The sequence below is a fragment of the Chiloscyllium punctatum genome, chromosome 6, assembly GCF_047496795.1.
Source record: "Chiloscyllium punctatum isolate Juve2018m chromosome 6, sChiPun1.3, whole genome shotgun sequence".
Lineage (NCBI taxonomy): Eukaryota > Metazoa > Chordata > Chondrichthyes > Orectolobiformes > Hemiscylliidae > Chiloscyllium > Chiloscyllium punctatum.
This window is the reverse complement of record NC_092744.1, coordinates 50,350,369-50,363,702: the sequence shown is the minus strand read 5'-3', so window position 1 is coordinate 50,363,702 and position 13,334 is coordinate 50,350,369. Positions and strand designations below refer to the sequence as shown.

General features: G+C 42.1%; 1 protein-coding gene across 1 annotated transcript in view; it reads right to left on the bottom strand.

The window, feature by feature from the left end:
* Positions 1 to 13,334, bottom strand: part of LOC140478417 (spermatogenesis-associated protein 16-like) — a 131,120-nt gene that overhangs the window by 77,168 nt on the left and 40,618 nt on the right. The window contains exon 5 of the mRNA XM_072571684.1: positions 13,244 to 13,328. Within this exon, the coding sequence (XP_072427785.1) occupies positions 13,244 to 13,328 (85 nt within the window). The remainder of the gene's footprint in view (positions 1 to 13,243; positions 13,329 to 13,334) is intronic.

The following is a 13,334-nucleotide window of genomic DNA, read 5'->3' as shown; positions in this document are numbered from 1 at the left end:
TTTGAATTCATGAAAGTATACTTAAAGTTCCAAGGATTCTGCTTAGATATTATTTTATTCTATCACTGCACTTTTAAAAGAAAGGCTTGATCATTTGGCTGGAAAGCTAGTTAATAATGCCAATGGTATGGATTCAGTTCCTACACTAGTGGAGGTTACCATGAAGGACCCTCTTTCTCAAAATATTTCTTTCCTGAGACATGATCACCCTCAAGTTAAACCACCAATCATCTCTCTTTAATTACAGAACAGCCCTATGATTCAAGTAATCTATGGCACCTTTACCCATTCTCCTGAAAATAGCTTGATTTCATTAAGAATTAGTAACATTAAATACTAAGTTGGATGTATTGCAATTGTTTTAGTTTCATACTCAATGATACAAACAGTTTATTCCTTTCAAAAGCAGAATTTAGTTAATTTATCTAACCACTTAATAAGTTTCCTGGTATATTTTGATTCTGCATAATTAACTATAATTAACGATAGTTTCATTTTGATCTTTTTCTGTGATGGTGAAATGGAATGTGTTTGTAACCATTGAAAAATTATTTCTATAACAATGGAGGAAAAAGGCTGTCAGCGCAATCCATATCCATTCTGTCTCATTAGTGCCCATACCAGAGGATGCAACAAAAAGTCTGGGCCTGACACAAAGATGTGAACAACCACATGAATGGTGGAAAACAAATGCTTTTATTTATTTCTGAACCATTTTCAGAACTATTTAACCATGCCACCAACATGCCTCAGGTCATGTTCCTATTCCTTTTCCTCCTGCCCCATTGTAGTAAGCTTCCTGTTCCATAGATGGGGTAGAGCCTGCTAAGCAGGGCAACCTATTAGCCTTGGGTGTTTGGTGAGGTGAACCCAGAGGGATTTGTGTATGTATGGCCCAAACATGCCAGAGGCAAGTTGACCCTCCTCAACCTCAACTTCCAAGGGTTAGGGTGGGCAGGCAGGATGGTGGTGGAGGACCTGGACTGGAGTTTAGGTTCCCCGTCCCCACTCTCACCATGATTTTGGTCCTAAAGTTTAATGGCTGGTGCAATGAAGTGTGTCCCTAGAACATTCTGAGGGTATTGGACCTGTCTTTCTATGGCAGTTGTCAACTTGTCCATAAAGGCATTGTTTGCTGCACTGCTGCAGTTTCTGGGCAGAGGGCCGATGTGTTTCGCATGCTTATATGATTTGTCTGATCCACCCTGTATATGTAGCTGAAGCGCCTCATTGGTGAGAGCACAGGGTCGTTTCCTGCTGAGAGGATATGAGCAGGTGCCTCAAATCTGACAGTCCTCCAAGTGCCATAGCCTGGGCATTTCTCCCCCATCCATCTGTGGAACAGTTACTGTGTGACCAATAATCTGTGCACCTATCGATTTCACAGTCAGATTTGGAGCAAATGTGAATGCGCCTCTCGATGCTTCCACCAGATCCTTGACGCTGTTGTCATCAGAGATTAAGGGTGTGTGTTCTGGGGTAGACAGGTAGTTCTCTGGAGATGTACTTGGAAGATTAGCTGCACTTGTAAGACACAAGAGGGAGAAGGTGTTATGGCCGGTGATTGGAAACAGTATTTGAGCGTGACTCTGCCTAGTTAATGTCAACATTGCAGCTTAACAACTGGTACTTACTCAGAAGGTAGGAGGTGAACTTCCCTTCATCTCCACAAGTGCAGATCTATACTTCCACTCCGAGAACAAGAATTCTGTTCTTCTTTAAAGTTTTCATGAAGGTCTGTAGCTCAGGAGCTGGTTGGATTCGTTGTTGGTCTGCTCACCGAGAGGTAGATTTGTTGGTAGACATATTGTCCCTTTTCTAGGTGACATCATCAATGCTGTTTGCCTCCTGTGAAGCACTGCATAAATGTTCTGCTTTGAACTTACATAGTTTTTTTCGAGTTGTTTCCGGTCGATGCCGGTTCTGGTTTTCCATTACAGCGGTTTGTATATTGGGTCCAGGTCAATGTGTTTGTTGATGGAGTCCAAGGAAGAGTACCATGTTTCCAGGAATTTCCTTGCTGTTCTTTGTATGGCCTGTCCTAGTATTGTTCTTTTGTCCCAGTCAAACTCGTGGTTCTTGTTGTCCGTGTGTATGGGTACGAGGGAGAATTTGTCGTGTCACTTGGTTGCTAGTATTCCTGAATGCGGCTCGTTGGTTACATGCCTGTTAGTTCTACATTGTGCTTAGTGCAGTCAACGCATGGGATTTTGTAAATTATATTGGTCCTGCACATAATAGGTATCTGGTCCTTTATTCTAGTGAGCCACGGTCTGAGAATGGTTGCCAGCTTGTGTGCTGTCAAGATCCCTAGTGTTCGGAGTAGTCTGGTTGTCAGTTCTGAAATGTTTTTAATGTATGGGAGAGTAGCCAGTGCGTTGGGAGGTATCTTGTTTTCTTGCTGTTGCTTGTCCACCAGCCATCTGCGGATGAAGCTGTGGAGGTATCTAATTTTGGTGAAGACTTTGTCTAGGTGTTCTTTTTCCTGTCTACAGAGTTCCAGGGTGCTGCAGTGTGCTGCTGCTTTCTTCAATAGAGTCCTATTGCAGGTCCTCTTGTGGGCATTCAGGTGATTGCTGTTGTAATTTAGGATCTGATCAGTATGTGTGGTCTCTCTGTGCACTTTTCTTGTGCATTCACATTCTGTGTCCTTGTAACTGTTAGATTCTAGGAATGGGACTTGATTGTTGTTCTCTTCCTCTCTCATAAATTTGATCCCAGTGAAAATGCGGTTGATCATCTGGGGTGTGTTTTCTATTTCAGGTCTTTTAATTATCACAAAAGTGTCATCTATGTACCTAATTCATAACTGGGGAGGGCTGTCTGTTCGAGTCTTTGCATTACTGCTTCAGCTCTGAGCCCCAAAATGGGTAATCCCAAGGTGGGATTAGGTGTCCCATTGATTTGCTCATATACCTGGCTGTTGAAGTCTGTTGTTAGCCAGAGGTCGAGTAGTTTTAATTTGCTGACTTGGTTGATGGGTTTGTATTTGGTTTGTCTTTTCTGGTTGTCCAGGACTTTTGTTATAGTATTTTTTTAGCTAGAGGATACCAACTGAAGTAAATCGTGCCGTAATATCGAATGAGACCATCAGCTCGTTTTTGTCGATCTTCATGTTCCTGATGTTGTCCAGAAATTCCTGCGATGAGTATATCAAGCATGTCGCCCTGCGAATAAGGTGTTGAAGTCTTCGCTGTAGTTCCTTAATTAGTCAATAGACAATAGACAATAGATGCAGGAGTAGGCCATTCTGCCCTTCGAGCCTGCACCGCCATTCAATATGATCATGGCTGATCATTCCTAATCAGTATCCTGTTCCAGCCTTATCTCCATACCCCTTGACTCCACTATCTTTAAGAGCTCTATCCAATTCTTTCTTAAATGAATCCAGAGACTGGGCCTCCACTGCCCTCTGGGGCAGAGCATTCCACACAGCCACCACTCTCTGGGTGAAGTAGTTTCTCCTCATCTCTGTCCTAAATGGTCTACCCCGTATTTTTAAGTTGTGTCCTCTGGTTCGGCACTCCCCATCAACGGAAATATGTTCCCTCCTGCCAGAGTGTCCAGTCCTTTCATAATCCTATGCGTTTCAATCAGATCCCCTCTCAGTCTTCTAAACTCAAGGGTATACAAGCCCAATCGCTTCAGTCTTTCCGTGTAAGGCAATCCTGCCATTCCAGGAATTGACCTCGTGAACCTACGCTGCACTCCCTCAATAGCCAGAATGTCTTTCCTCAAATTTGGAGACCAGAACTGTACACAGTACTCCAGGTGTGGTCTCACCAGGGCCCTGTACAGCTGCAGAAGCACCTCTTTGCTTCTATACTCAATCCCTCTTGTTATGAAGGCCAGCATGCTATTAGCCTTCTTCACGACCTGCTGTACCTGCATGCTTGCCTTCATTGACTGGTGGACAAGAACACCCAGATCTCTCTGAACAGCCCCTTTACCTAATTTGATACCATTGAGGTAGTAATCTGCCTTCCTGTTCTTGCCACCAAAGTGGATAACCAGACATTTATCCACATTAAACTGCATCTGCCATGCATCTGCCCACTCACCTAACTTGTCCAGGTCACCCTGTAATCCCCTAACATCCTCATCACATTTCACCCTACCACCTAGCTTTGTGTCATCAGCAAATTTGCTAATGTTATTGCTGATACCATCTTCTATATCATTTACATATATTGTAAAAAGCTGCGGTCCCAGCACGGATCCCTGCGGTACCCCACTGGTCACTGCCTGCCATTTCGAAATGGAGCCGTTAATCACTACCCTTTGTTTCCTATTAGCCAACCAATTCTCTATCCAATCTAGTACTTTGCCCCCAATCCCGTGCGCCCTAATTTTACTCACTAACCTCTTGTGTGGGACTTTATCAAAAGCTTTCTGAAAGTCCAGGTACACTACATCCACTGGATCTCCCTCGTCCATCTTCCGAGTTACATCCTCAAAAAATTCAAGAAGATTAGTCAAGCATGATTTCCCCTTCATAAATCCATGCTGACTCTGTCCTATCCTGTTACTATTATCCAGATGTGCCGTAATTTCATCCTTTATAATAGACTCCAGCATCTTTCCCACCACTGAGGTCAGACTAACTGGTCTATAATTTCCTGCTTTCTCCCGCCCACCCTTCTTAAAAAGTGGCACAACATTAGCCGCCCTCCAATCCTCAGGAACCGAGCCCGATTCTATTGAACTCTGGAAAATAATCACCAGCGCATCCACGATTTCCCGAGCCACCTCCTTCAGTACCCTGGGATGCAGGCCATCAGGTCCCGGAGACTTATCAACCTTTAGACCTAACAGACTCTCCAACACCAAATCCTGGCAAATAGAAATTCCCTTAAGTTCAGGTCCTTCAGCCACTGTTACCTCAGGGAGATTGCTTGTGTCTTCCCCAGTGAGCACAGATCTGAAGTACCCATTTAATTCCTCTGCCATTTCTTCGTTCCCAGTAATATATTCCCCTGCTTCTGTCTTCAAGGGCCCAATTTTTGTCCTAACCATTTTTTTGCCTTGGACATACCTAAAAAAGCTTTTACTATCCTCCTTTATATTCTTGGCCAGTTTACCTTCGTACCTCATTTTTTCTCTGCGTATTTCCTTCTTACTAATCCTCTGTTGTTCTTTAAAAGCTTCCCTGTCCTCAGTTTTCCCGCTTATCTTCGCATGGGCATTCCTGGGAGGGACACTATGACTCTGAGTGGGGTGTCGGGTTTATTTACCTTTGGGAGTCCACATAACAGTGGGGTGTTCATATCTTCTGGTTTCATACTTTGTAAGTCTGTCTTGGTTATGAGTCCATTTCGATGTGGGTTCTGTAGTGTGTTGATGATACTGTTAGCTATACTGGTGTCAGATCTGAATTGCTTTGTTGGTAGGCGTCGCTATCAGCCTTTTGGATGTAGTCTGTCTTGTCCATTACCACTGCCATTCGGCCTTTGTCAGCTGCAACTATTACTATATGTGTCCTTTCTTAGTCTTTCCAGGGCTTTTCTCTCCTTTATGTTCAAGGTGTTCGTTTGTCTTCTTTTTGTCAATGTGGGTATTGTGATTTGTCTGCTGGTCTACTGTAATGCATTGTCAAGTTGGTTTGTTTTTAGTGTATGTTCCAGTGCTGCTAGAAAATCTGTCTTACTTGCGTTCTTGTAGTTGTAATTCAGTTCTCTCACTAGTACAAGTTTCTCGTTGTCTCTTTGATATGATTTTTACCCAGATGTCTGCTGGTGTGTCATCTTTGTTGTAGGTTAGTTTGGCTAGTTTTTCTTGCAGTGCAGTTCTTTTCTTATATATGTCCTGTCCTACGGTAAAGGCCTGTTCGAACGTTGCAGTCCACTGCTGATTGGTTGTCCTTGTAGAGGGTGAAAACATGGATATCAGCACCCTCCACCATGTAGAAAGTGTGGTTCCATCTTTTATGGGATTTCATCACCTTGCAATGATATAAAGATGGCAAATGACTAAGATGTAAAGAGATAGCATGGCTGTTAGTGCTAGTGCATGAGGGAAAGTTATTGAGAAGTATTCAAAGGGAGTGAGGAGATAGAGTGGAGGAGACACATGGTTAGTGGTGTGAGAAAATGGGATAACAAAAGCAAATGAGGGAAGGCATTGAATGTAGCAGAGGTGGTATCAGACATAAGCCTTGGTGGAACTGAGTGGAGTGGCAGAGATGAGTGAAAATGACGTAATAAAGAGCTGAATATGGTATCATTACTAGTGGAGCAGAGAAAGTCAGTGACCTCCTTTCAGCACTGTAGCCTGGTGCTTCACGCGCTTGAGTTGGCACTGATGGATAACATCAGATGGTCTGGTGGATAACACTTCAACCCCAGGGCATTAATGTGGACTTCAACAGTTTCCTCATTTCCCCTTCCCCACCTCACCCTAGTTCCAAACTTCCAGCTCAGCACTGTCCCCATGACTTGTCCGGACTTGTCCTACCTGCCTATCGCCTTTTCCACCTATCCACTCCACCCTCTCCTCCCTGACCTATCACCTTCATCCCCTCCACCAATCACCCATTGTACTCAATGCTACTTTCTCCCCACCCCCTCCCTCCTCTAGCTTAGCTCTCCACGCTTCAGGCTCACTGCCTTTATTCCTGATGAAGGGCTTTTGCCCGAAACGTCGATTTCGCTGCTCCTTGGATGCTGCCTGAACTGCTGTGCTCTTCCAGCACCACTAATCCAGAATCTGGTTTCCAGCATCTGCAGTCATTGTTTTTACCTCCTCTGACAGTCTGCCTGGAAGAGGGCACATCTTTGTTGCACTACCCCATCATCCAGGAATTCAAAGTCCCTGTCAGAGAAAGGAACCAACTTCCCCCTATCATGAATCTCTTATCAATCTCCAAAATGAGCTGGCAGCTGCCAAATGCCATCACTCTTCAAGGTGTGCAGCAGGCTTTCAAAAATGGTGTTGACACAAGGGCTGCTGGTCTTAGGGTAGATATCTGCTGAGTGGCAAATCCTTCTGTAGATAGCATGTGGTAAGCTGGAATGGAAATCATTTGAAAGCGATGCAGTAGGGACAGTTATGGCAGCAAGTTTGGTTAGATACAGGAGAAAGCTCACTGGGTATTGTGACAATATTCTCTCCAAAAATCTGATGTAACTTGGACTTAGCAAAAAAAATGTAAAATGCAACCCAAAAGTTTATAGGCAAATCCAAGAATTCTTTAAAGTTCCCTGAGTGTCCTGCAGGAAGACAGGAGAATAAAGAGGGAAATTCTCTTTCATCCCAATGGTAGTAAATTCCTAAAACATTGAGTGAACCAGGCATGAAGAGAGTGTGGCACCCTCAGCAGCATCACTACAGGACTTGGACACAATGCAGAAAACATGTCAATATATTCAAGGCTTTAGACGTGAGTAGTGCACTATATTTCTCCACATCTACAAATAAAACATAGTAACACTGCACTCAAACTCCTTCCAGTTCTCTGAACATTTTCCTTTCCTCATTACACCATTTAGCACCCAAAAAGATGGGTTTCTCTGTTCCATGTTGCCTGTCCCTAGATCTGAGGATGACGTCGACTTGTGGTCATAAGCTTCTTCTGTAGGTCTTCATGTGATTGAACAAGCTAATTCTTGACCTGCAGGTCTTTGGGCACATCAGGCAGGGTGTCCCAGGAGGTAGTGGGATCCAGAATGTAGAATTTGGTGTCATATGTCATTGACCCTTCAAAGTCACTTTGTGTCTCAGTTCTTTCCATTGAAATACCTTATTTGGCAATTCTGCATGCCACTGTATCACTGTATACTATCCATAGCTACTGTGAACATATCGGTACTTCTGCTTGAATCAGTTCTCTGCTCAACTGGATTATAAAGAGGCAAAGAACTTATACTCACAGAAGCATCTTAGGTTTTGGAACTTTTCATTCCTTCCTAGATGGTGGGAAAACCGTAATGCTGCTACATTATTTCCGAACATAACATCTACGATTTTAAAAACTAACTTGGGAGCAAGTCCAAACTTCAAAGTCCCCTTGATCACATTACAATTTAAATTTACTTTACTTATGGGAAAGGCATGCAGTTCTCATCAACAACCCCTACTAATATATTTTGAGTTAGCGCACATTCTGAAGCAAAGTCAAAACCTTTTGCTAACAGTATGCTTTGAGCTGAACCAGTATCGCTTAGGATAACAATCTTCCCAGATTCTTACAAGGAGAACAATGGAGTGACGTCTCCTTCAAATAATATACAATCTTTTGCATCCCCATTGTAAAAAACATTAGACACAGTATGTTTCTTCTAAGCGTCACTTTACACTACAGCTTTTACTATGGAAACTCCTGTTACATTGATCAGTGCCACTAGTTTAATATCCATTTCCTTCACTGGTATTGTCTTTTCTGATCACTGCTTAAGTGTTCCTCTTACTTAAGTCAATTCACTGATACACTTGCAAAACTTATGGAAATGAAAGTGTACTGGTTTCCTAACATCACTTTTATTCACTGTACTGTACTGTAATATTTATTGACTTGAACAACTTCTACCAACTCTCGAAAGTCAGCTCCTTGTCCACACCTTCAACTACCTTCTTGGTTTTCATATGACAGCTAACACTAGTCTGACAACTGACTAACACTAATCTGTCTATTAGAAGTATATGCATCCCCCAGAGTGGCTGCCTCTTTGAATTTAGATACCGACGCTCATTGAAGTATGACTGAATTGTTAAGGAAATGCTATTCCTGAATTCTTGCATAATTATGAGTTCTCTCACATTTTCAAAGCGTTGAGCAAAACCATCAATCTCCAAACATTTATTTTTTTCCATATAAACTGAGGATATGTCTGAATGTCCTAAACATTAATTGGTAAGCTTCAGCTAGAAGCTCATAAATGTTAAGTACCATAGTTTTATCGGACTCATAATCTGAGGATTGTTCTTCAAAAACAAAAGAACAAACATCTGTTGCTTTATAAGCTAGGCAACTTTGTAACATAAGAGTCGATGAGACCTTTGGCCATTTCAATACTTTGATGACTTTATCAAATGATATGAAATAGCTTTCTACCATTTCTTCCATAAATTTAGGAAATAAATGAAGATTTTTGGTTCAATCAAACTTCAATCAACTCTAACTCCAACTTTTCTGCCTTTGACCAAGCTTTGGTTAATTTTTCAAAATTACACAGAGATGATGAATTTTGTTCTTCAAAAAAGCCCTAGCAATTTACAAAGCCCTAAAATAAATCAAAGAACTGTGGATACTGGAGATCAAAAAGAAACAAAAACAGAAATTGGTGGAGAAAGTCAGCAGGTCTGGCAGCATCTGTGGAGAGAAAACAAAGTTAACATTTTGAGTCCTGAGACCCTTTTTCATAATTAGAAGCAGCTGGAAAAAGGTGGTAAGTAAGATGATGCTTAGGTGGGTGGACAGAGGGATAGGCAGAGAAATTGGAGCTCACAGAGACATAGGAAAAAGGATATGCAGGCAAAGAGATTGTTGATAGGAGGTTCAAGCTGATGATAGTTGTTGGGGGGTGGGAGTTTGTGAACAGGTGAAGAGGGAGCCCTATTCCTGATGAAGGGCTTCTGCCCGAAACGTCGATTGTCCTGCTTCTCAGATGTTGCCTGACCTGCTGTTTTTCCAGCACCACACTCTCGAGCGCAATCCCTTGGTCTGTCCATCCTTTTTTTTTAAGGAATTGAGAGATTAGAAAGCCAGCAGTGCTGCAAATCCCAAAAGTCTTTGTATTTACTTCAACAGTAATATACAGACTTCCTCTGGCAAACTCATCTAAGTAATAGCCTGCATGATGAAGCATCACCTCTTTAGAGACAATGGGCTGGGTAGGTCTTTATATATCAACTTCTATTACCTTATATGTGCCTTGGGTGGCACAGTGGCTCAGTGATTTACACTGCTGCCTCACAGCACCAGGGACATGGGTTCAATTCAAAATCTCGGGCGACTGAGTGGAGTTTGCACATTCTCCCTTTGTCTGCATGGGTTTTCTCTGGGTGCTCTGGTTCCCTCCCACAGACCAAAGATTTGCAGGTTAGGTGAATTGGCCAAGCTAAATTGCCCATAGTGTTCAGGGATGCGCAAGTAGGTTAGGTGCATTAGTCAGGGGAAATGTAGAGTAATAGATAGGGAAATGAGTCGGGGTGAGATACTCTTCAGAGGGTCAGCGTGGACTATTTGGGCCAAATGGCCTGTTTCCATATTGTAGGGAATCTATGATTTCTATGCTCTAATAAGCCCACTTGCTGGTTGTTGAGACTTCTGCTGATACAGTTACTCGTTGTCTGCAAATTGTCCATGCATCCAATAATGTGAAGCAAAAACAGCACTTCATGATATATACAGTGAATACTTAATCAGGGTAAGAGTAAAGAGCCAGGTGAACATAAACCTGAACTTTAGAGGGCTAGGAACTTTACATCAAGTGTCAGTACATGTGAATGAAAGAAGTAAAAATTGCCACATGTTGATAATCTAACATGAACTCCCACATTAGCTATGATTTGAGATATTTGGGGAGCTCCAAACGACCGGCAATACTCAAAGAGGGAATCATTTGAAACTTCAACCGTGCGTTCTAGCTTCAATCTCCATGTTCATGGGATTCCCAGGTTTTCCGTATCTTGCCAGGATCCATAGGCAAGATGACAATTGGCATTAACAAACCAGGTTGTCAGTCCCAACTCCTCAAATGCATACAGCCAAACACCCTACCCCTACCCACTAGGCAACCACAGAAGATGCAGGATTTTTTCTTTTACCTCCTGCTTCATCATTGTCCAGATGAAGTAGCAAATGACTTAACCCCCATCAATCTAGTCTACTCTATTCACTGCTTAAATGTGGTCTCCTTCAAATTGACAAGTCCAAATGCAGGTTAGATGACTGCTTTACAGAACATTTTCACTCTGTCGATAAGAATGATCCTGAATTCCAGTTGCTTTCCATTTCAATATGCCATCTTGCTCTCATGCTAACTTCTTTATCTTAGACTTGTTGCAGTGCTCCAACAAAGCCCAATGCAAGAGAGTGAAACAGCATCTCAATTGCTGTTTAAGCACTTTAGAGGCTTCACAACTCAACACGGAGTTCAACAACGTTATTATGAACATTGTCCTCCATATTCATTAATGATGCATTGATATTTACAGAGAATTTGATGCTAACACACTTATAAACACATAAGAAATTTATATGCTGAAACTATAACTACAACTTCCTTTTTGTTCCATATGATTATATTCCTGTGGCTTTAGCAAAGCTAGAAGCAGGCAACTTGTTCACCTGTTCTGATAACTAAAATGCTTATGACTAATACCTTCTCAATTCTGGTGAAAGTGAGGGCCCACCAATGACTGCCTCATATAAAATCAACAATGTTGATATTTTGTTTCACTTTAAAATGTAGTTATCTAATTCTGTCATTAAGACTTGGAGACCATACCTCTTCATCTCCAAACACCATTCACTCTAGCAGTCTGTTAATTTCTGGAGTTTTATTTTCTGCAGTGGACAGACAAAGTACAACTGAAGGGAGCGCAGCATGCAGTTTCCGTGATTTTTTTCTGTGATTTCTTTTTATGCAAACCAAGTTATGAAAGAAAGAAATGAATTGTGATGAAAGGTTGGAGTGTGATTATGGAAGATGGATGTTATGTGGCATTAATAAGTGGTTAGAGTGTCAGCAGTGGCTGCTCAGATTGGAATGCGAGATGTCCTCAGAGAAAGAGATGAGGAGAACAACCATTTGTATTGGTCTATGGAGTGCTGTGTAGGAAAAAGCTTGTAAAGTCAGAGCAAGGGAGTTGGTACTTGGGTATGACATGCCACTCACCTCCCCTGCCCTGATGAGGTTATTGAATGAATTGCTTTTATCAGTGTATTTGTGAGCAAAAACACTTCCACTGCTCACCTCTTCAGCCAGAACCACACACACACACACACACACACACACACACACACCTACTTCTGTTTGAAGACTAGTGTCTCTTCCTCCCATCTGTTGGGAAGAGTTTCTCTTTTCACGTCCATTTAGGAATCAGTAGTTCTCCAAGAATGCCTCAGAAAACATGGAGGTGGCCTTTACACACTGCAGGCACTGTTGCATCCTCGCAATTGAGTATAAATCCCATTCTGATAAGGTCCTTTTACGTAATGAGACAAAACTGGACTTGAACAATTAAGCGACCACACCTAGTTACCCCAATTGGTCATAAAACTTGGGAGTGGGATATTAATGTACAGCTAAGTTAAAAAGCCACTCCACTAACTTTCAGGATCTCATTCTGTTGGCGTCCTTCTCCACTCTGAGCAAATCTATCAGTTAAAATCCTACCCTCGGGATCAAAATTTTGATTCTTCAGATCTGAAGTCCAACACAACCATCAATGCCTGAAGGATGTACTCTAACCTGATTTGTAATGAATTTTTAAACTTGTCTGCACCTGTGTATTGACTATAGTGTACTCATACTCCTATTGACAACACATAAACAAGTAGGACTTTCCTGTAGGCTTTGAGACCCCAATTATTGCCCACACAGACTGGAAGAAAAATTAATGCAGCTATGTTTTCTGAAGTGGTCTCCTAATTGGCGCTCTCTGCATTCTCCAACCTGGTAAGGAAGGTGGATAGGTTCCCAACTGAATGGGTTGAGTAGAAATAAAAAATCACCAGGATCAATAGCTCCAGAGCCTTGGCTGTCCATTGCAATGTATGGCTGAGGCTGGTAGGGGACTTCTAGGGCACATTAACAAGAAGATGCCCTTGGAGGCGTAAATTCAAACAATAAATTCAAGGGATTCAAGCAGGCAGGCTCCTCAGACCTCAGGGAATCCATCCAGCAGCAGCATTTGGGCCCTAGTTCACCCGTTGCTGTTTTGGCTTCCTCTTTAGGGAGTGACACCACTAGCTCCAATAGCCTCCCCTACAAGTGGGAAGCAGTTCCACTGCTGGCTAAATATTGGTGAGCCAGAAAAATTGTTTATTATTTTAAGGATTTGTTATTTTGTTGCCTGTCTGCATTCTGGTTCACATCTGGGAAATTTCTCTAATTTTAGAAATCCCAACTATTTTGCCAGACCCCCCATCGCATTTAGATGGGAATAGTTCAAGGCTTATATAAAAATACACCATGTCATTTTGCAATACTGCAGCTGATAAATGTATTTTGCAATAATTTATCAATTTTGTATTCTAATACCAATTCAGGTCATTTTTCTTTCACTTAACAAACCTCACCTGCCAGTAAAGCTTGACGTGTTTACTAATGTTTTGCTCCTTTGCTCCATGCAGCCAATAAATGTAGTCAGCAATCATAGCGCTTCTAATG